The 24,398-nt window shown below is 36.6% G+C and overlaps 1 protein-coding gene across 7 annotated transcripts in view; it reads right to left on the reverse strand.

Moving 5' to 3' along the window:
* Positions 1–24,398, reverse strand: part of OPHN1 (oligophrenin 1) — a 734,952-nt gene that overhangs the window by 565,918 nt on the left and 144,636 nt on the right. For all 7 annotated transcript variants that reach the window (XM_065915121.1, XM_065915123.1, XM_065915118.1 and 4 more), the window contains exon 3: positions 1,145–1,240. In XM_065915121.1, the coding sequence (XP_065771193.1) occupies positions 1,145–1,240 (96 nt within the window). The remainder of the gene's footprint in view (positions 1–1,144; positions 1,241–24,398) is intronic.

A 24,398-nucleotide genomic window follows, 5' to 3' on the forward strand; every position in this document is an offset into this window, starting at 1 on the left:
GAAGACTTATACTTTGCTGATACTACTTAACTTCATAACTGACACAAACACAAAGCTCTTTCTATTTCCACTGTTCAACTTCCTAATTATAACATCTGTGAGAGATACATATTAACCACATTTTACAGAGGAGAACACTAAGGCAAGTTATTAAATTCAGTTCCCAAGGGAGATATCAAATCTCCTGTTGCCTGAAAAGTATACATACATAAATGCTAATATTAAACTTTCTAAGGGATTTGTTCCTTAAAAGAACCTTATTCTGAAATATTTTGGAAAATAAACCAAAAAATTAATTTTCATTCTTCACCAAAAAATATCTATTTTCATGTATTTTGCTCAGTCATATCCAATGTTTTGCGACCCCATGAACTGTAGCCCACCAGGCTCCTCTGTCCATGGCATTTTTCAGGCAAGAATACTAGAATAGTTTACCATTTCCTTCTTCAGAGGATATTCTTGATTCAGGGATCAAACCTGCATCTCCTGCATTGGCAAGTGGATTCTTTACCACTGCGCCATCTGGGAAACCCCACTTTCATGTTTCAGACTTTTTTAAAGAAAAATTCCCCTGCAGACTGAGTCAAAGATCTAAATGGAGGCTTAAGGGATATTTTTTAAATATATTTTATTTATTTATTTATTTATTTTTGGTTGTGCTAGGTCTTTCTGTGTATGTGCTTTCTCTCATTGTGGTGAGCAGGGGCTATTCTTCATTGTGGTACATGGGCTTCTCATTGTGGGGGTTTCTCTTGTTGTGGAGCACAGGTTCTAGGAGCACAGGCTTCAGTAGGTACAGCACATGGGCTCAGTAGTCGTGGCACATGGCCCTGTTGCTCCAAGGCTTGTGGAATCTTCTGGGACTAGGGATCAAACCCATATTCCCTGCATTGACAGGCAGATTCTAATCCACTGTACCACCAGGGAAGTCCGAAGGGATATCTTTTGATTGATTTTGTATGAGGAGGAAATGGAACTAGGAGGGAATGTTTCTTTATGTTTCTTGAGCAGTCTCCCAGGAACTTGGGACAACAGGTGACAAAGGGGGGTAAAAGATGCCCAAGTTCTCTATATTCACCAAGGAGGCTGTTTTTTCTCAGACCTGCTTTGAAAGTCACATGGCCACAAATAGCTGAAGACTTACCAATGTTAATCTCGTCATCAGTCAGAGTATCTCCAATGAAATCAAACTGAAAGGACTGCAATGTCTGAGAAAATTTCTGAACAGCAGAGGAATAATCTGCAAAGGAAGGGAAATGGGAGAAATGGTCAACGCTGCAGCCTTTTGCCTGATTTCCTCATCTTTGTTAGGACAGACAGGAGAAAAACAAAGGGAAGTGCTCCCAGCAAGTAGCAAATTGCATTGGAAGATGTTAAAGAAAAGATCAGACCTTCCACGGAAGATTTGAGCAACTAAAATCACACATTAAAGATGAAGTATGGCAGCTTAGTGAAGTGCTCCATTTAAGTTATTGGACAATGCTTTATCCTCAGTCCCTGTCCTGTGTGAACTGTGAGACCTAAAGCTGCTTAGTTCTACTCTTAAGAGTCTCCTTAAGCTTTTTTGAGTGCCTATTATGAACAATGGACTAGATATTTTCTCAAGTCTACTAAACAAATATTCACAGTCATTTTACAAAGAAAAAAAATAGCTCCAGGCTCCAGAGCTAGCTGGGAGAGCTGAAATTAGAAGCCTAGTGGTCTGTCTGCCTTTCTGGGGCCTTTCCTATGACCACATAAACAACACTTTAATATTTTACACATTAACCAGATGGCAGCTTTGGTGAAGGTACTATCTGGCAGAAACACAAATTTAACTTCCTCACTGAGTATTTACTAAGGGATCTAAAATAAGGAAATAGTTGATGAAAAATTGAGGGTGGTATGCCAGACATATGTATGTGACTTTTGGTCAATGATTTTAAATTTCATTATATAAAAGTTTATTGATGATGTAAAATTAAACACAATTAGCTACCATTATGGCAAATTATCCTTATTGAAAATTTTAAAATATGACCTTCACCAAGATCTCCAGTCAAACCTCCAACTTTGTTACTCTAAGAGTGGTTCTCAGGCCACCAGTATCATCATCATTTGGGAGCGTAATGGAAATACACATTCCCAGGTAACACCCCAGATTTGCTGAATCAGAAACTGCATTTTTATATAATCCCTAGGGGATTCACATGTTCTCTAGAGTTTGAAAAGCACTGCTCTCACCAACTAAAGTAACACACTAAGATCATATTCTAGGAAATATCAAGCTTCTTATAATTTTTGTTTCCCCTTTCCTATTTCTTCTTTGACTCCTTAGTTTCAACATCCCCCAACTTCTTATCTATCAGATATACAAACTACAGAAAGTTTTTGCTTTCACCCTAACAGAAAGAGAGACAATACAAACAACAGTACCTATCCCTTTCAGTGAAAATCTATCATGGTTAGACTATCATGGTTAAACACAATAAAACATGCTCAAGCATTTGTCTGGAACAGATAAACCTGCAAAGAGTTTTATTATCTTGTCTATGTCCTGTTTTCAGAAGTTCTTATTTTCATTATTTAGAACCTTGATCCTTTGAACACATCAATGGCAGTAATAATAATAAAAAAAAATACTTCACAGAGATTGGAGACTGCAGACGGGTTACCATGCCTTTTAAAATTTCCACATTTTAGAATCACATTTCCACTTCAAATCTAGGCCACGTAAATATGAGAGGAGTATGAATACACTGCCTTCCACATTTCATCAGCAAAGAGAAAACAAAACTGGTTCCATATCTGAAAACCTTTTCTTTGGCCACTTTGGCCAGCAGCAAGAAAAAAAAAAAAAAAGCAACCCCAGAAGTTCCCATGCACTCTGCTTGACTCTGGGAAATTAAATATAACATTCATTACATTGCTCTTTCACAAATACCAGGATTTCATAAATTGAACTAAGATAAGTACAGTTATAAATGACTTCTCATTTAGAATTATATGAACATTTCAGAAACCACAAATATCACAATTTTCAACATTTACAGTATTTTTAAGTAAAGGCATGGAGTGAGGAAGGAGTTACATTCATTCCCCTTTTCATTATTTGCATCAACAGTCTCATCCAGATTTCTGGGACTTCGAACCATTACCCTTACATCTGCACAGAGCTTGAAAATGTTTATGAAAGACTTTGCACAAATACCTTTCATTTACCCTCCCCAAGTATCTAAAGATCCTCACCTTATAAACAAACCCAGAATATGAGACAATGCAGCAAGTCACATGCACAAAAATACAAACATAAATTAACAGCTCTTCATGAAAACAGTGTCTCATTTATTTGGCCTCTGTACTGAGGGAAGTGCCAGGAAAGACTCATATATTTTAGATAGAAGTGTTGGGAAATTTCCTGGCTACAAAGAATCAACAGATAACCTAGAAAGGCTTGTCATGGAAAGGACATTTATTTTCTTAGCATTCTAAAGTTCACTGTATCACTGTAAACCATGTAAACTCACCCTTATATCCTCCCTGATATTTCCCCATCCCCACCCACAAAGCCACTCTCATAATTTTTCAAACTATCTTTGTCGGTTCTCTCTCCATCAACTACCTATTTATTCATGTATTTTCTATAATGTTTTCCCCTCATCTTTTTCTAATTCATTTAGGAATGTAGTTGAAAAGTGCCTATGAGGCAACTGAAGTTTTGTGGGAATGAAGTAGAAAATAAATGGGATTGATTAGTTAATAATTAATTCATGTTACAATGATTACAACTTGTTTATCACTATACTTTACTACAGAACTATACAGAATATCTTCTTTTATTTCAAACTTGTTTAAGTCTGCACAATGTCTTGGTAATTTATTAATCAGTAATTCATTCTTTTTGTTGCTAAGTCATATCACATTGTATAAATATACCATAGTTCATTCATTCACCTATTCAGGGACATGTGCAATGTTTCTAGCTTTTCATTATTGTGAATAAAAACTGTTATAAATGCTCATGTATAAGTCTTTCTTGTTCATATGCTTTCACTTCTCCCAAGGAGTGTACTCTAGGAGCACAATAAATGCTTAATTGGTAAGTGCCTATTATTTAAACTATACAAGAAAAGGTCAAACTGTCTTCAAAAACAACTGTACCATTTTGTATTCCTATTAACAACATATGAGAATTTCAGTTGATCCACATACTTTCCAGCATCTGGTTACTTCTGCATTTTAATTTTAGTTATTCTAATGGGTATATAGTGGTATTTAACAAGTTTTACTTTGCATTTTCCTGATGACTAATGGTGCTGAGTATCTTATCATGTACTTATTGAGCATCTGTCATATTTTTTTCATGAAGAGTCTGTTCAAACTTGTGCCTGTTTTATAATTATGTTTCTTGTTTTATTATTGAGCTATAAAATTTCTTTATATATCCTGGATATAAGTTTTTTGTACACACACACACACACACACACACACATATATACACATATATCAGATACTATCTAAATTAACTCAAGCTTTAACAATCTGAGGGCTGTCTATTGAAGAAAAATGAGTGAATTTTGATTTAAAAAACAAGTGAACTTTTTGAGTCTACAAGCAATAAATGCTGGAGAGGGTGTGGAGAAAAGGGAACCCTCTTACACTGTTGGTGGGAATGCAAACTAGTACAGCCACTATGGAAAACAGTGTGGAGATTTCTTAAAAAACTGGAAATAGAACTTCCATATGACCCAGCAATCCCACTCCTGGGCATACACACCAAGGAAACCCAATCTGATAGAGACACTTGCACCCCAATGTTCATCGCAGCACTGTTTATAATAGCCAGGACATGGAAGCAACCTAGATGCCCATCAGCAGATGAATGGATAAGGAAGCTGTGGTACATATACACCATGGAATATTACTCAGTCATTAAAAAGAATTCATTTGAATCAGTTCTAATGAGATGGATGAAACTGGAGCCCATTATACAGAGTGAAGTAAGCCAGAAAGATAAAGAACATTACAGTATACTAACACATATATACGGAATTTAGAAAGATGGTAACGATGGCCCTATATGCAGGGCAGAAGAAGAGATGCAGAACTACAGAACAGACTTTTGAACTCTGTGGGAGAAGGTGAGGGTGGGATGTTTCGAAAGAACAGCATGTATATTATCTGTGGTGAAACAGACCACCAGCCCAGGTGGGAGGCATGAGTCAAGTGCTCGGGCCTGGTGGGCTGGGAAGACCCAGAGGAATCGGGTGGAGAGGGAGGTGGGATGGGGGACCGGGATGGGGAATACGTGTAACTCTATGGCTGATTCATATCAATGTATGACAAAACCCACTGAAAAATAAAAAATTGAAAATTAAAAAAAAAAAAAAAAAAACAAGTGAACTTTTTGGTATATAAAATTACCCTAATCAAATCACGTTCTTTCCAGCTCTGTAATAACCAGTGAAAACCAATAGCCTCATAACTATAGTAGCTATGAAATCAACAGTTTTAGCAGCCACTGGAGAAGGCAGAAAGGTGTTAGAGGTTCACAAGGCCCCACTCCCAGAAAATTATCACTATTTGTCCAGTTTGACAGGTATAGAAAGCTCCATTCTTAGAGTTTATCTTTGCTTGGCTTAATCCAAAGTCTATTCTCTGTAAACAATGCTGCCATTGGAGTATTTATCAAAAACAATCATCTGAAATTGTTTAAGACTATGGTGACCTAGGGCAATGTACAAATTGGAGTGATAAAGAGATGGACCAAAACACTTAGTTAAATAAGGGGGGGTAGGGGGTAACAAATTAGAGAATGACATGTCCAAAGGGGTCTTTACAAAGATGCAAATTCTTTCTAGAAATCTAGAAAGACACGTTCATGCAAAGAAAAATAAGCACACTCTGGGTTGTGTGTTTGCCCATGAAAGAATTCTCTTTCTCTTCTGCCTGAATTTGAGGCTCTATATAAGCAGGAAGAGAGTGGTAAGGCAGACTTGTAAATTTACTGACTGAGTATTTAAGAAATGCCTCAACACATACAGAAAGCCCTTCAGCAAAGCCTGGAGACTTACAGGTTCAAATTATTTCATAAATTCACTGCCCAAACATTAGCTAAACATTAAACTAACCTATCAAAGGCTTCAATGGCTTTGCACAACAAAAACTACAGACTTTAACACAGAATTAGTCCAGGAGTTCAAAACACAAACAAACAACAACAGTCACTTACAACAAACCCTGGGGACTGGGATATGATCTAACTTTCAGAGTTGCCACACTATATTACTTTAAATGTATCCTTTACAACACAAAATTTAGACACACAGAGAACACTGACCTGTACTTAAGGAAAATAATGTTATCAAGAGAAATTATCTATGAGGAAGCCCAGACATTGGACTTACTAAAAACAAAGAATTTAAATTAGCTATCTTAAATATATTCAAAGAATTAAAGGAAACCATGCCTAAATACTTAAAGGAAAGAATGAGAATGATGTGTCAGCAAATAGACAATATCAATAGAGAGTTGGAGATAATTTTATAAGAACTAATTACAATTTCTGTACCTAAAAAGTACAATAAATGAAATAAAAATTTTACTACAAAGGCTCAAGATTAAATTTGAGCTGAAGAGTCAATGAACTTGAAGACAGATCAAGTGAGATAACCCAGTTTATGGAAACTGGGGGAAGGAAAAGAAAATGAAGAAAAATCAGCAAAGCCTCAGAGACCTGTGTAACACCAACCAGCATGACACTACATACATAGTATGAATCCCAGAAGAGGAGAGAGAGAAAGGGAGAGAAAGAACATTTGCCACATTTGATGAAAAATATTAATCTGTACTCCCAAAAATATTAATCTGTACATCACAGCCAAACTACTGAAAGAGGAAGAAAGGGAAGTTTAAAAAGAATCAAGAAAAAATGACTTATCATGCACAAGAGAGAGCCTCCATAAGACTAAGAGCTGACTTTTCATCAAAAATTATGAAGGCTCCCAAAGAGTGAAGTGACATAATCAAAGTTTTTTGGGGAAAAAAAGCTATCAAAAAATATTCTATATCTACCAGAATTAACCTTCAAAAACTAAGAGAAAATTAAGATAATTCCGAATTAACAAAAACTAAAAGAATCTGTTGCAAGCAAAAGAGCCTTACAATAAATGTTAATGGGAGTCTTCCAGGTGAAAATCAAAGAACACTAAACAGTAATTTGATCCATATGAACCAGTAAACGGCACCAGGAAAGGAAATATATGAAAATATAGAAGACAAAGTAAATGCATTTTGTCTGTAACTGTTGTCTTTTTGTGTATGAATCAAAATAAAACTGCTTATAACAATAATTATAAAACAATGTTGAAGTAATTATAATGTATCAATTGCAATTTATATGAAAATACTAGTACAAAAGAAAAAGAAGATAACATAGCTATTTTGGAGAAAAGTTTTTATAGAATAAAGAATTAGCATTTATCAATACTACATTGTTAAGATAGCAATTGCATATCCCAGGACAACCCATAAGTAAACAGCTGAAAATATATAGTATAATAAACAACAAAATAACTAAAATAGTGTACTAGGAATTTTTCTTTCCACAAAAGAAGACAATAATGAAAGAATAGAAGAATAAGAAACGTATAGCAAAAATAAGTAGCAAATGGTAGATGTAAATCCCACCTTGTCAATATTAAATTAAACATGAATGTAGTAAAAATTTCAAATTCAGGAACTGGCAAAATGGATTTATAAATTAAAAATACAATGATCCAGAATCTATGGGATGCAGCAGAAGCACTGCTAGGAGGGAAGTTTATAACAATACAAGCTTACGTCAGGAAACAAGAAAAATCTCAAATAAACAATCTAAAGTTACACCTAAAGGAATAAGAAAAAAAGAAAAAACAAATCTCAGAGCTAGGAGAAGGAACAAAAATCATGAAAAAATTAGGGCAGAAATAAATGAAATAAAGACTGCATTTACTTTTTCAATTGGGATAAAACTCAAGAAGCTAACTTTCATTATGACTCAAAACCTGATAGATGCAATCCTATTTCTTAAAGAAAAGAGGAACTAAAGAGCCTCTTGATGAAGGTGAAAGAGGAGAGTGAAAAAGCTGACATAAAACTCAACATTTAAAAAACTAAGATCATGGCATCTGGTCCCATCACCTCATGGCAAATTGATGGGGAAACAATGAAAACAGTAACAGACTTTATTTTCTTGGGCTCCAAAATCACTGCAGATGGTGACTGTAGCCATGAAATTAAAAGATGCTTGCTACTTAGAAGAAAAGCTATGACAAACTTAGACAGAATATTAAAAGCAGAGACATCACAAAGGTCCATATATTCAAAGCTCTGGTTTTTCCAGTAGTCATGTATGGATGTGAGATTTGGACCACTAAGAAGACTGAGCACTGAAGAATTGATGCTTTTGAAATGTGGTGCTAGAGAAGACTCTTGAGAGTCCCTTGAACAGCAAGGAGATCAAACCAGTCATTCCTAAAGGAAATCAACCCTGAATACCCATTGGAAGGATTGATGCTGAAGCTGAAGCTCCAATACTTTGGCCACTGGATGTGAAGAGTCAACTCACTGGAAAAGACCCTGATGCTGGGAAAGATTGAGGGCAAAAGGAGAAGGGGGCAACAGAGGATGAGATGGTTTGATGGCATCATCAATTCAGTGGACATGAGTTTGCACAAACTCCGGGAGATAGTTGAGGACAGGGAAGCCTGGTGTGCTGCAATCCCCAGGGTCACAAGGAGTCAAGACAGTACTGAGCAAATGAACATCAAAAACAATCATAATAAACAATGGAATGCCCAAGGGATTGCCAGGCTTGGTGGATTTGGCTGCTTTCGAAAATGCAGTTGTTCTCTTAATATATGCCTCCCTTTACGCTTACAAATTTAATAGCTTAAATGAATCCTCCTATTAACATCTGTTAGTGCTGTGTAGTATTCCAAAGCACTATGAGGTAGTGGAAAGGTCACTAAGACTGGAATTCTAAATCTTGGCTCTGGAATTAATCAGCTTTGTGAGTTTGGACAAGTAACTTCACATCTCTGGGCCTAGATTTTTAAAAATCCTCACTACCTAATAGTTACGGTGATTTGCTTTCAGTTTATACATAACACTGCAATATCATCTATTTCAGAGAGTTATTGTGGAGATTAAGATGTCATAGCATAAAAACTAGAAATCACTTTATGAATGCAATTCTTTTTATTTTAAAATTGGGCTACTATTACTAATAATAAGACAGCTATGAACATCTAATTAAAACATTTACTCTTGTCTTGCAAAAATTAAAATCGAATTGGACGATCAGTGGCTCTTACATAAAAAAATAAATAAATAAGGGATTATGGACTTGTCAAGAGTATAACAAAAGATAAAGAATTTCATTTCAAGTTCCCAGAAATTCTGATGTCTACTTTAAGAATTCTCCAAGATGACCTTTATGGTCTCTTTTAGCTCTCACAGCCTTGAGTGTATAATTTTGGCTCTTTTAAATAAAGAACCCACTCACTAAGACTGATTTGGCCAATAAATCCTGTTTCTAATCTAAACACATAAAAACGCTGAGTAAAACGCAACAAGTGAGTGTCTCTGTGTGTCTTTTAAAATAACCAATAGACCTAAAAAGCAAGAAAAAGAAACTCTCAAATAGTAGAAATAAAGAGGAAATTCAGAACCAGAGCATAGAATAGTAGCTGAGGCCAAGTAGCCAGTGGAAGGGTATGAGAGCTAGATACAGTTGATTCTCATCTATTGCAGACTCTCTAAATGCATATTTGCCTACTTGCTGACATACAATTCCTGGCAGAGATCATGAAAGTCAACACTGCTTTCTTGTTCAATTCTCATATCATAAACAAGTATCCTTTTTGTCGTCTGTTTATTGGCATGCTTTTCATGTTTTTTGCTGCTTTTTCTTGGTGATTGAGCTGTTTTAATATTGCCCCTATGTATAGGTGCTTAAATATAGTCTCAGGTACGTAAAAATAAGAAGGTTGTGATGTGCCTTCCAGAAGAATTTCACACATTAGATAAGCTTATATCAGGCATAAGTTATAGTGTTAACGGTCATGAGTTCAACGTTTTTAAAAGGAAACACACAAAAAGCAAGGTATGTATTGAGCATTTGATAAATATGTTGTGACAAGAAGACTAAAGAAACCTCTGTAATTCCTCAAGGGGCAATGGTTCAGTATCCACAAAGTCAGTGTTTCTAATGACTTTAAAAAGATAATTACCATAAAAAAAAGAAGTGACTGTATGTGGGAGTTGGGATTTTATCAACAAGCCGGGGTAATATTCTTTAGGAGGTGAAAGCTAGAATGAAGTTTCTGCAAGAAACCCACTGGCCTAAAATGTTGCAGGGAATACAGTAGTCAATCAGTCTAACACTGAGGTAAAATAAACAATGATCCAAAACCACAAGCTTTTCTTGGTTGAGATTCAAATTTGTACTTTGCAAATAGGTTAAAAGAAATTAACTTTAAAATTGATCATGAACCTGCACCAGCAAGCTCCAAGAAGTAAAAGGATAGCTGCCCCATTAAAGATACCTCAAGAACCCAGGGTACATGAGGAAATTTCAAAGAACTCCCATCCAGGAGAATTCAATAGTCAAAAATTACAACTGATACAAGGAAAGTAACATGAGAGCCAAAATAAATCAGAACACTATTTTCTGAGAAAACCAGAATTACAGTACAGTCTAAAAGATATTTTAATAGGTATATTTATAATATTCAGAGATAAAGTAAAAAATAGAATCCATGTGCAGATTATCTCAGAAGGGACAATAATCAAACATACCATTTCTCATCAGCAATAACCAATAAAAATAATAAAATGAAGTATTAATTTTAACATGATAAGAAAAATAACAATCAACACACCGGTACTGAACTGGAAAACAAATCTGAGAATATCACCCCCAGTACAGCATAGAAAATTAAACATTAAGAAAATTAAAAAGGCAGAAAGACAAGAGGCCCTAATAAGAATAAAAAAGAAGAGAGTAAAAGGGATGGGGGTAGAGGTAAAAAAATGACAGCCTGGGAAACTCCAGGCTCTTAGACCACCAGAGGAACTTCAAAACAAACCAACAAATGAAAACAACCAGAAGCTGTCTAAACCAACTGTGTAGGAGCTCTGAGAAACAGTCAAAGGTTTATGCAGTTCAGTTCAGTTCAGTCGCTCAACCGTGTCCGAATCTTTGCGACCCCATGGACTGCACCACGCCAGGCCTCCCTGTCCATCACCAACTCCCGGAGTTTACTCAAACTCATGTCCATTGAGTCGGTGATGCCATCCAGCCATCTCACCCTCTGTCATCCCCATCTGCTCCTGTCCCCAATCTCTCCCAGCATCAGGGTCTTTTCCAATGAGTCAACACTTCGCTTCAGGTGGCCAAAGTATTGGAGTTTCAACTTCAGCATCAGTCATTCCAATGATCACCCAGGACTTCTCTCCTTTAGGATGGATGGGTTGGATCTCCTTGCAGTCCAAGGGACTCTCAAGAGTCTTCTCCAACACCACAATTCAAAAGCATCAATACTTCAGCACTCAGCTTTCTTCACAGTCCAACTCCCACATCCATACATGACCACTGGAAAAACCATAGCCTTGACTAGACGAACCTTTGTTGACAAAGTAATATCTCTGCTTTTTAATATGCTGTCTAGGTTGGTCATAATTTCCTTCCAAGGAGAAAGTGTCTTTTAATTTCATGGCTGCAATCACCATCTGCAGTGATCCTGGAGCCCAAAAAAATAAAGTCTAACACATTCTTTCCCCATCTATTTCCCATGAAGTGATGGGACCAGATACCATGATCTTAGTTTTCTGAATGTTGAGCTTTAAGCCAAATTTTTCACTCTCTTCTTTCAATTTCATCAAGAAGCTTTTCAGTTCCTCTTCACTTTCGGCCATAAGGGTGGTGTCATCTCCATATCTGAGGTTATTGATATTTCTCCTGGCTATCCTGATTCGAGCTTGTGCTTCTTCCAGCCCAGCATTTCTCATGATGTACTCTGCATATAAGTTAAACAAGCAGGGTGACAATATACAGCCTTGACGTAGTCCTTTTCCTATTTGGAACCAGTCTGTTGGTCCATATCCAGTTCTAACTGTTGCTTCCTGACCTGCATACAGGTTTCTCAAGAGGCAAGTCAGGTGCTCTGGTATTCCCATCTCTTCCAGAATTTTCCACAATTTATTGTGATCCACACAGTCAAAGGCTCTGGCATAGTCAATAAAGCAGAAATATATATTTTCCTGGAAATCTCTTGCTTTTTCAATGATCCAGCGGATGTTGGCAATTTGATCTCTGGTTCCTCTGCCTTTTCCAAAACCAGCTTGAATATCTGGAAGTTCATGGTTCACGTATTGCTGAAGTCTGGCTTGGAGCATTTTGAGCATTACTTTACTAGCATGTGAGATGAATGCAATTGTGTGGTAGTTTGAGCATTCTTTGGGATTGTCTTTCTTAGGGATTGGAATGAAAACTGACCTTTTCCAGTCCTGGGGCAACAGCTGAGTTTTCCAAATATGCTGGCATATTGAGTGTAGCACTTTCACAGCATCGTCATTCAGGATTTGTAATGGCTCAACTGGTATTCCACCACATCCACTAGCTTTGTTCATAGTGATGCTTTCTAAGGCCCACCTGACTTCACATTCCAGGATGTCTGGCTCTAGATGAGTGATCACACCATTGAGATTATCTGGGTCGTGAAGACCTTTTTTGTACAGTTCTTCTGTGTATTTTTGCCACCTCTTCTTAATGTCTTCTGCTTCTGTTTGGTCCATAACATTTCTGTCCTTTATCGAACCCATCTTTGCATGAAATGTTCCCTTGGTATCTCTAATTTTCTTGAAGAGATCTCTAGTTTTTCCCATTCTATTGTTTTCCTCTATTTCTTTGCATTGATCACTGAAGAATGCTTTCTTATCTCTCCTGGCTATTCTTTGGAACTCTACATTCAAATGGGAATATCTTTCCTTTCTCCTTGCTTTTAGCTTCTCTTCGTTCCACAGCTATTTGTAAGGCCCCCTCAGAGAACCATTTTGCCTCTTTGCATTTCTTTTCCATGGGGATGGTCTTGATCCCTGTCTCCTGTACAATGTCACAAACCTCTGTCCATATTTCATTAGGCACTCTGTCTGTCAGGTCTAGTCCCTTAAATCTATTTCTCACTTCCACTGTATAGTCATAAGGGATTTGATTTAGGTCATACCTGAATGGTCTAGTGGTTTTCCCTACTTTCTTCAATTTCAACCTGAATTTGACAATAAGGAGTTCATGATCTGAGCCACAGTCAGCTCCCGGTCTTGTTTTTGCTGACTGTATAGAGCTTCTCCATTTTTGGATGCAAAGAATATAATCAATCTGATTTTGATGTTGACCATCTGGTGATGTCCATGTGTAGACTCTTTTCTTGTGTTGTTGGAAGCGGGTGTTTGCTATGACCAGTGTGTTCTCTTAGCAAAACTCTATTAGACTTTGCCCTGCTTCATTCCATACTCCAAGGCCAAATTTGCCTGTTAGTCCAGGTGTTTCTTACTTTTGCATTCCAGTCCCCTATAATGAAAAGGACGTCTTTTTTGGCTGTTAGTTCTGAAAGATCTTGTAGGTCTTCATAGAACCATTCAAATTCAGCTTCTTCAGCATTACTGGTTGAGGCATAGGCTTGGATTACTGTGATATTGAATGGTTTGCCTTGTAAACGAACAGAGATCATTCTGTCATTTTTGAGATTGCATTCAAGTACTGCATTTCAGACTCTTCTGTTGACCATGATGGCTACTCCATTTCTTCTAAGGGATTCCTGCCCAAAGTAGTAGATATAATGGCCATCTGAGTTAAAGAACCAAGCAGAGGCTGAACCAAGAAAAATTCGTATTAATTAGAAGTCCTACCTATAGCAAAGTAGAGAAGGAAATAAATGTTATCCAAATTGGAAGGGAAGAATAATAATTCTCACTATTTGAGGAGAACATGATATATTATACGAAGAACCCTAAATGTCCACCAAAAAACAATTAGAACTAATAAATTCAGGAAGGTTATAGGATACAAGATTAACATACAGAAATCTGTTGCTTCTATACACTAATAATGCAATATCAGCAAGGGAAAGTTAAGAAAATATCAGCTAAATTTTCATCAAAGAGTAAAATATCTAGGAATAAACTTAACCAATGAACAGAAAGACCAATTCTCTGAAAACTATAAAACACTGATGAAGGAAATTAAAGATGATACAGAGAAGGGAAAAGATAACCTGTGTCCTTGAATTGGAAGAATACTGTTAAAACAGCCCTAATACCCAAAGCCATCTACAGACAATGCAGTCATTTTCAAAGTGCCCATGACATTTTTCACAAAACTAGAGGAAACAATCCTAAAATTCTTAGGGAAACACTAAAAACCCCAATTGACAAGGCAATCTTCAGAAAAAAAGAAAAAAATCTAGATATGTGACAAATCCCAAACTTCAGACTATATGACAAAGCTACAGTAATCAAAACAGCACAGTACTGGCCCAAAGACAGACACATACATTAATGGAACAGAATAGAGAACCCAGAAATAAAGTCATGCACCTATTAGTCAACTAGTCTACTACAACAAAGGAAAAACAAATATACAATTGAGAAAAGACAGTCTCTTCAGTAAGTGGTGCTGGAAAAACTGGACACGTCTGTGTAAAAGAATAAGATTAGAACATTCTTCACACTATATACACATATGCACTCAAAATGGATTAAATGTGTAAATGTAATACCTGAAACCATAAAACTCCTTGAAGAGAATATAAGCAGAACAGTCTGACATAAATGCTAGCAATATTTTTTTAATCTGTGTCCTAAGACAAAAGGAACAAAGAAAAATAGCAAATGGGATCTAATTAAAATTCAAAGCTTTTGCACAGCAAAGGAAACCACTGAAAAAATAAAAAGACAATGTACTGAATGGGAGAAAATATTTACAAATGATGTACCTGGCAAGGGGTTAATATATAAAATATATAAAGAGTTCACGCAATTCAATATCCAAGAAATCCTAAACAGCCAAATTAAATGGGCAGAAGACCTGAACAGACACTTTTTCAAAGAAAGCACATAGATGGCTAACAGGCACATGTAAATATGATTAACATTGCTAATTAGTAGAGAAATACAAATCCAAACAATAATATCATATCATCCCTGTCAGAATTGCTACAAATATATGCAAATAACAAATGTTGGAGAGGATGTGGAGAAAAGGGAACCCTTGTACACTGTTGGTAGGAATGGAAATTGGCACAGTCACTATGAAAAACAATATGAAGGTTCCTCAAAAAACTCAAAATAGAAGTACCACGTGACCCAGAAATTCCACTTCTGGGTATATATCTGGAAGAAACTAAAATACCAACTCAAAAAGACACATGCACAACATAGCAGCAACAACCAAGATATGGAAGCATCTAAGTGCCCATCAACAACCTAATCTATACAGAAGATATGGTAGGTATAAAAATTCATATGTACAATGAAATATTACTCAGTCATAAAAAAGAAATTCTGCCATTTGCAACAATGAGGATGAACCTAGGCAATATCCTTAATGAAATAAATCAGACAGAGAAGACAAATACTGTATGATACCACTTATACACAGAATATAAAAAATAATAAAATGAATATATAGTAAAACAGAATCAGATAGACAGTTACAGAAAACATACTAGGGGTTACCAGTGGGAAGAGGGAAAGCTGGAGGGGCCCATTAGAGGTATGATATGAAAAGATAAAACCTACAGGATACTGTATATTATATAGTACAAGGAATTACAGCCATGATCTTATGATAATGTTTAGTGGTGTACAAACTAAAAATAAAAAAAAAAAACTTGAATCACTATGCAGTATACCTGAAACTAATATAATATTGTAAATCAACTGTGTTTCAACAGAAATTTTAAAAATAAACATGAAAACCCAATAGAATTCCTATATGTCAAAAATAAACTGTTAGAAAATATAATTTAAAGGGATTGATTATAACAACTAAAAAAATAAGCTACCTTGAAATACAGCTAAGGAAGATGTGCATGAATTTCATGTACAATTTTTTTAACAATATTGAAAGACATAAATGCCCCCTGATTGGGGAAATAATTACCCATTTCCAAACATGGGAAAACGTGATATAATAAGGGGTCAGTCTATAAGCTAAATGCAATTATAATGAGTAGAATTTTTATGGAACTTGATAAATGCATTCATTCAATAGAGAAGTCCCAAACCAAGAACAGTCAGAAGAATATTTAAGAACAAGTTAGTCAGACTCTCCCTATCAATAGGCTAGACTTGTTACAAGCTATAATAATCAAGACAGTATAAGTGCAAGGAGAAGCAAGTAACTAGATGGAGTAGAAATAGAAATCCCAGAAACAGATCCATATATATATGGAAAAACAGTATATGACACAGAGGACATGACAAACCAGTGCAAAAATGATATGTTATTACATAAAATATATTAGGACAATTGTCTATCCATACAAAAATTTAGATACCTATTCACATCGTACACAAAAGTAAAACTAGATGTATTCTAACCTAAATGTGGAAAGCAAAACTTTAATACATGTAAAAAAAAAAAGAGAGTAGGACCTTCAAGATGTGGAGATCAACTTCCCCCAACAAACACATCAAAAATACATCTGCATGTGGAACAACTCCTACATAACACCTACTGAATGCTGGCAGAAGATCCCAGACTTCCAAAAAGGTAAACTAATCTCCACACAATGGAGTAGAGCAAAAGAAATAAGAAAAAAAAATACAAATAAATCAGGATGGGACCTGCACCCCTGGGAGGGAACTGTGAAAGAGGAAAATTTTCTGACACTTGGAAACCCCTCATGGAGGAGTTTCAGAACCTCAGAGGAGAGTGCAGTAACATGTATGCAGAAGGTAAAGCAGAGAGAATTCTGCACAGAGATCAGTGCCAGACTAGCACTCCCCACTCTGAAACAACTGTCTGCATGCACACCAGGGCTGGTGGGGGATGGATCCTAAGGCTCAGGCTTCAGAGGTTAGACCTCAGGGAGAAGACTAAGGTTGACTGCCATGAAGACTGTCTGAGGGGGTATATGAAGCAGCTGAGAGGGTGATGAAAAAAGTCTGGGGGTGCCAGAGATGCAAGAGATCTCAACGCCAGGTAGGCAAAAAAGGCGGGTCAGCCAGGGATGTTCTAACTCTGTGCACTCACAGATGGCAGGGCACTGATTTCCGGAGTGCCAGATGGGGGATGACCCATGGCTGTGGTCTCTGACCTAGAGGTGGGAGCAACAGCCCTGCCACTCCCACTGAGTGGTGAGCAAGGGCAGGTCACTGCCCATATCCACCTAGGAGCCTGTGCAGCCTGACATTGCTGAGGGACCCATGACCAGGGGCCAGTTCCCCTGGGAGAGCACACAATCCGTTCTAGTCTGTAGCAAATTCCTGCAGGCCTCTACTGAAACAGACATTGCTCCCAACACATCCCACATGTGTCCACCATATTCTTCCCTCTCCCTGGTCCAATTGAGCAAGTAAGCTTTAATCACCCACTGCATTAGCCCCCTTTTGTCTGGGTGGGAGGGTGGGAAACAGACACCAGAGGGCAACATACAAAAAGAAACTATGCCAAAACCGAAGCTAAGCACCAGGAGCTGTATGACCAAAGAACAGAAAGTAATTTTATTTGTGTAGCCACAGGAGTAGCAGATTAAATCTCTGCAATTGGCTTCCTAATCCTGCATCTGTGAATTATCAGAATAAATAATGAGGGTTCTCACATTGAGGCTGTGGACATTGGGGGCAATTGTGGACTTACCAGCTACAATCGGGACTAAGGTCAGATCTGAGTCTGAGTTGGTCCCAAGGTGCTCACAGCAGGTCCAGAGACTTTCCTTGAAATATTGGAGGACTCCCTGAGAAGGCAGATTAGCTGAAGATCACTGTGGTGGTGAGGACACTAACAACAGAGGCAACAGGAAAATATTCTTACTACCACTTTTGTGGTGGTTTAAGTCGTGTCTGACTCTTGTGACCCCATGGACTGTAGTGCACCAGGCTCCTCTGTCCATGGGATTTTCCAGGCAAGAATACTGGAGTGGATTGTCATTTCCTTCTCCAGGGGATTTTCCCATCCCAGGAATCAAACCCAGGTCTCCTGCATTGCAGGCAGACTCTTTATACCAACTTAGCTATGAGAGAAGCCCACTATATATATATATATATATATATATATACACATTTTTGTTTCCTTTGTTTCATTGTTCTTTTGTTGTATTATTCTTTAATTTTTCTTATTTATCTTTTCAGTTTTTATGCTTTTATTTTTAAATAAATTTACTTTATTTCCTAACTTCACAGTATATTTGTTACAATGCATTTTTTCCATGGTTTTGCTTTTTTTCTTTGTTTTTATCTATTTTAACTATAATTTATATTTTGCTATCTTTAATTCTTTGATGTTTTACACTTTTTCCTTTTGTTTTCATCTCTCTTTTATTTCTATATTTTTCCTTATCATTGTATTGATGCCTTTGTTTTATGCTTGCCCTGCAATTTTTTAGTTGGCTTTCTGTATTTCTTTAAATTTCAGTTTTGTTTTATTGCTACTTTAGTTTTTAGTGTTTATTTATGGGTTTCCTTATTGGCTTGGTTGCTCTCTTCTCTTTTGTTTCCCCTTTTGGGCTTTTCCTCTTCTCTCTTTTTTTTTCAGTTCTTGTCTTTTACTGAGTGTGACTGTGTGAACTTCTTTCTGTGCTTTTGTCTGTTTAGTTTTACTTTTACTATTTCTCCTGGAGTTTTGTCTGTTCATTCTTTTTTGTTTCTTTCTTTTTCATTCTCTTCTGTGTCATGTGGCTGGTGGGATTTATTCCAGAGATGTACTAATTCTTCAATATACAAAAATTAATACATGTGATATACCACATTAACAAAGTGAGATATAAAAACCATATGATCATATCAATAGATGCAGATAAAAGCTTTGGACAAAATGCAGCACACATATATGATAAAAAAAAAAAAAAACTCTACAGAAAATTGGTGCAGAAGAAACTTACCTTAACATAATAAAGGCCACATATGACAAGATCACAGCAAACATTACTCTCAATGTTGAAAAACTGAAATCATTTCCTCTAAGATCAGGAACAGTCAAGGGTGCCCACTCTTGCCACTATCATTCAACATAGTTTTGGAAGTCCAAGTCGTGGCAATCAGAGAAGAAATAGAAATAAAAGGAATACAGATTGGAAAAGAAGAAGTAAAACTCACACTATTTGCAGAAAACATGATACAATATATAGAAAACCCTAAAGAAGCCACCAGAAAATAGAGCCAATCCGTGACTATAGTAAAGTTGCAGGATATAAAATTAATACATAGAAATCACTTATATTTCTATACACTAACAATGAAAAATCAGAAAGAGAAACTAAGACAGCAATCTCATTCAAAATTACAACAAAAAGAATAAAATACCTAGGAATAAACCTACCTAAAGAGACAAAAGATTTGCATGCAGGAAACTGTATGATACTGATGAAAAAAATCAGAGACAACATAAACAGATGGAGAGATACATCTTGTTCTTGGATTGGGAGAATCAACATCATGTAAATGACTATACTACCCAGAGCAATCTACAGATTCAATACAATTCCTATCAAATTAACAATGGCATTTTTCAGAGAACCACAACAAAAAATTTTACAATTTGCATGAAAACAAAAAGTCACCAAATAGCCAAAGCAATGTTGATAAAGAAAAACAGAGCTGGAGAAATCAAGCTTCCTGACTTCAGGCTATACTACAAAGCTACATTTATCAAGACATCAAGTCATCAAGACAGTATGTACAAGCTAGATTTAGAAAAGGCAGAGGAACCAGAGATCAAATTGCCAACATTCACTGGATCATAGGGAAATCAAGAGAATGCTAGAAAAACACATACTTCTGCTTCATCAGTTATAGCCTTTGACTGTGTGGATCACAACAAACCGTGGGAAGGTCTTACAGAGATGGCAATATCAGACCATCTTACCTGTCTCCTGAGAAACTTGTATGTTGGTTAAAAAGCAACATGTACAACCAGACATGGAAAAACAGACTGGTTCAAAATTGAGAAAGGAGTATGACAAGGCTGCATACTGTCACCCTGATTATTTAACTTCTATGTAGAGTATATCATATGAAATGCAAGGCTGGATGAAGCACAGGGTGGAATCAAGATTGCTGAGAGAAATATCAATAACCACAGATATGCAGATGATACCACTCTAATGGCAGAAAGTGAAGAGGAACCAAAGAGCCTTTTGATGAGGGTGAAAGAGGAGAGTGAAAAAGCTGGCTTAAAACAGCATTCAAAACTCTAAGATCATGGTATCTAGTTCCATAATTTCTTGTCAAATAGAAGGGGAAAAAGTATAAACAGTGACAGATTTTATTTTCTTGGGCTCCAAAATTACTGCAGATGGTACCTGCTGCCATGAGATTAAAAGGCACTTGCTTCTTGGAAGGAAAGCTATGACAAAACTATAGAGCATATTAAAAAGCAGAAACATCACTTTTCCAATATGTGTCTACAGACTCAAAGCTATAGTTTTTCCAGGAGTCATGTACAGATATGAAAGTTGGGCCATAGAGAATGTGGAACATTGGAGAATTGATGCTTCCCAATTGTGGTGCTGGATAAGACTCTCCTGAGTCCCCTGGACAGCAAGGAGATCAAATCATTCAATCTTGAAGGAAATCAACCCTGAATATTCATTGGAAAGACTGATGCTGAAGTTGAAGCTCCAGTACTTTGGCCACATGAAGCAAAGAGCCGAATCATTGGAAAACACACTGAGGGTGGGAAAGATTGAAGGCAAAAGGAGAAGGGAGCGGCAGAGGATGAAATGGTTAGATAGCATCACCAACTGAATGAACATGAACTTTAGTAAACTCCGGGAGATAGGGAAGGACAGTAAAACCTGGCATACTGCAATCCATGGGGTCACAAAGAGTCGGATATGACTTAGAGACTGAACAGCAACAACAAGGAAGACAGGTCCTATTTGCCTGTAACCTGGAAGTTTCGCCTAGGCCCCTAGTTAAATCTTAATTGCCTGCTTATCATAGAAATAAAAAAAGTTTCATTTTTTTTCCTTCCTTTGGACAAAGAGAATTAACTAATTCATGGCCACCCCAATTGCCAGATGCACTTTGGTTAAGCTCTGTACAGCAAATAGTACTGTCAAGTCATTTTACTTGAGGTCAGTTTATGGTTTATCTTGGAACATCTACATAATGGATTATATTCGGTTATCTATTTAAGAGGGTTAAGATTTTTTTTTTATCATTGCAGTCTTCTTGGATTGCCTGTCACTTGCAACCCAGTTTGGTTTAATGCTTTGTTGTTGTTCAGTCACTCAGTCATGTCCAACTCTTTATGACCCAATGGACTGCAGCATGCCAGGCTTCCCTGTCCTTCACCATCTCCCAGACTTTGCTCACACTCAAGTGCACTGAGTCATTGATGTCATCCAACCATCTCATCCTCTGTCATTCCCTTCTCCTCCTCACTTCAATCTTTCCCAGCACCAGGGTCTTTTCTAATGAGTTGGCACCTTTGCATCAGATGGCCAAAGTATTGGAGCTTGAGCTTCAGCATCAGTCCTTCCAATAAATATTCAGGGTTGATTTCCTTTCGGATTGACTGGTTAGGGACTCTCAAGAGTCTTCTCCAAAACCACAATCTGAAAGTATCAATTCTTTGCTGCTCAGCCTTTTTCATGGTTCAACTCTTCTTTATGGTTTAATGCTTACTTAATCATAAACTGGTTTTCTTTCTTTTCTACATCTATGAAAATACTTCCTGGATTGGCAGAAAATTTTATTTTTTAATTTTCCCCAGCAGCATTCATAACAGTTGTATTTTCATTATATAAAGAGAAAAGGGATTATATATGTGTGTATATATATGTATTTATGTGTGTATATGTATGTATGTGTGTACATATATATATATGTATGTATCTCGATGTTAAAATATCTAAATATCCACAGGGTCCAAAATTCTGTTCTGTACATCTGTGTCTCTTTTTCTGTTTTGCATATAGGGTTATCATTACCATCTTTCTAAATTCCATCTAGGGAGGTGGGAGGGGGGATCGGGATGGGGAATACAAGTAAATCCAAGGCTGATTCATGTCAATGTATGACAAAACCACTAGAATATTGTAAAGTAATTAGCCTCCAACTAATAAAAATAAATGGGAAAAAAAAGAAATAGAAAAAAATCTAAATATCTAACAGAAATAATGCTAAGTAAAAAAATTAAGTTCAATGGTACATGTTGTATGACACGACTTGAGGAAAATATATATATATAAAGTAATCCTAGACATATGTGTGTATATCCTAGAAATATATATATGTATGTGTGTATATATATATATATATATATATATATATATATATCCCCTAGAAAATGACCAAGAAGTATAAACACACAATTCAGGGTTGTGGTTCCTTTTATTGAATACTGGTGATAGAGTTAAAAGCATATTTCACTATCTCTGTAATGCTTTGTTGAGAGAAAGAGAGCAATGAAGTAAACATGACAAAGTGTTCATCTTCAGGGGTAGATCCAAAAATCTTTTTTTATGTGACTCTTTGTGCTTTTAAATTTGCATCAATAGTATAAGTAGCAATGATAATAATAAAACAAGTAACTGGGTTTTCCCTGAGCTCCTGTGCTCTCTCCAAAGCAGAGTTTTTCCCCTCAAGTTTCCTATATAATGCTTGTGGCAACAGTTGGCAATTCAGCAGTCACTAACAGCCAAGGTTAGGGACATAGAGAAAACCAAAGAAAATGTGAAAACTTGGCACCCAAAAAGTTGCCTGGTGTTGTCAGTACTTTTTCACTCACTGTGACTTTTGGGAGTTGTACTGAATTCCAAGTTCGGAGTGATGCCATCTGGGGGATTTCTACCTTTGTAATCCTTTACTGCAGTTATAACCAACAATACTAAGAACATGGCTATACGCCAGGGAAAGGTTATACTGCTTATGTATTTAATCTGCCCCCTAGAACACAAAAGAGTCCTGGGTCCTGCTTAGACTCATTAACATTTGAAAAGCTTTTCTTTCCTCAAATTTGCTGAGTACTACGCCTTTCCTGATTCCCAAGGGAAAACTCCAATTCTGCTTGGCAAAGACTCTACAAAAGATTCAGTTTTTGAGAAAACAAAAGAGGAGAATTCTGGGCCAAAGGGGATAGAGGGGAAATCTTTATAATCTTTATAACCACTCCAATATTTTTCCTGCTCTAACTTTTCATTTGTAGAATTTATTTTAAGCAGAAAGATTAAAGTCTTCAAACCATAAGAACATAGGCTGTTGCTATACACACACACACACACACACACACACACAGGAGGTAAAGTGAACAGATACTGCTGCCTGAATGCAGGGACAATAGCAAATGTCCCTTAGGGGCCAATTTGCTTCTTTACCACAGGAAAACAGTTTCTTCAGAGACTGACTATCAATCAGCTAGTTTCTAGCCTATTCAAACTTACAGAGAACCAAAATGCTGCAGCTCCAAGTTCACACTCTAGCCCCCATTAAAGCAATTTTACAGTCCATATATATAATGGTGACCAAGAAATGTATATAAATACTACATATAATGTAATAATGTACAGCCAATAATACTGGTACTTCAAAGCATCTATATACATGTATACACATACACACAACCTATATATCTAGTGGTTAGGATTCGGCACTCTCTCAACCTATATATCAAAGGGTTGTGATAAAATATAGAAAATGAGTACCATCACACTGACAGTAACTCATCACACAAAAATTAACTCTTTATCCATTGGATCATAGAAAAAGCAAGAGAGTTCCAGAAAAACATCTACTTGTGTTTTATTGACTATGACAAAGCCGTTAACTGTTTGGATCACAACACACTGTGGAAAATTCTTCAAGAGATGGGAATACCAGGCCACCTCACCTGCCTCACGAAAATCTGTATACAGGTCAAGAAGCAACAGTTAGAACTAGACATGAAACAATGAATTGGTTCAAAATTGGGAAAGGAATATGTCAAGGCAGTATATTGTCACCCTGCTTATTTAACTTATATGCAGAGTACATAATGTGAAACAACAGGCTGGATGAGGCACAAGCTGGAATCAAGATTGCTGGGAGAAATACAATAACCTCAGATATGCAGATGATACCACCCTTAGGGCAGAAAGTGAAGAGGAACTAAAGATCCTCTTAATCAAAGTGAAAGAGGAGAGTGAAAAAGCTGGCTTAAAACTCAACATTCA

The sequence above is a fragment of the Muntiacus reevesi genome, chromosome X (genome assembly GCF_963930625.1).
Source record: "Muntiacus reevesi chromosome X, mMunRee1.1, whole genome shotgun sequence".
In the NCBI taxonomy this organism is placed as follows: Eukaryota; Metazoa; Chordata; class Mammalia; order Artiodactyla; family Cervidae; genus Muntiacus; species Muntiacus reevesi.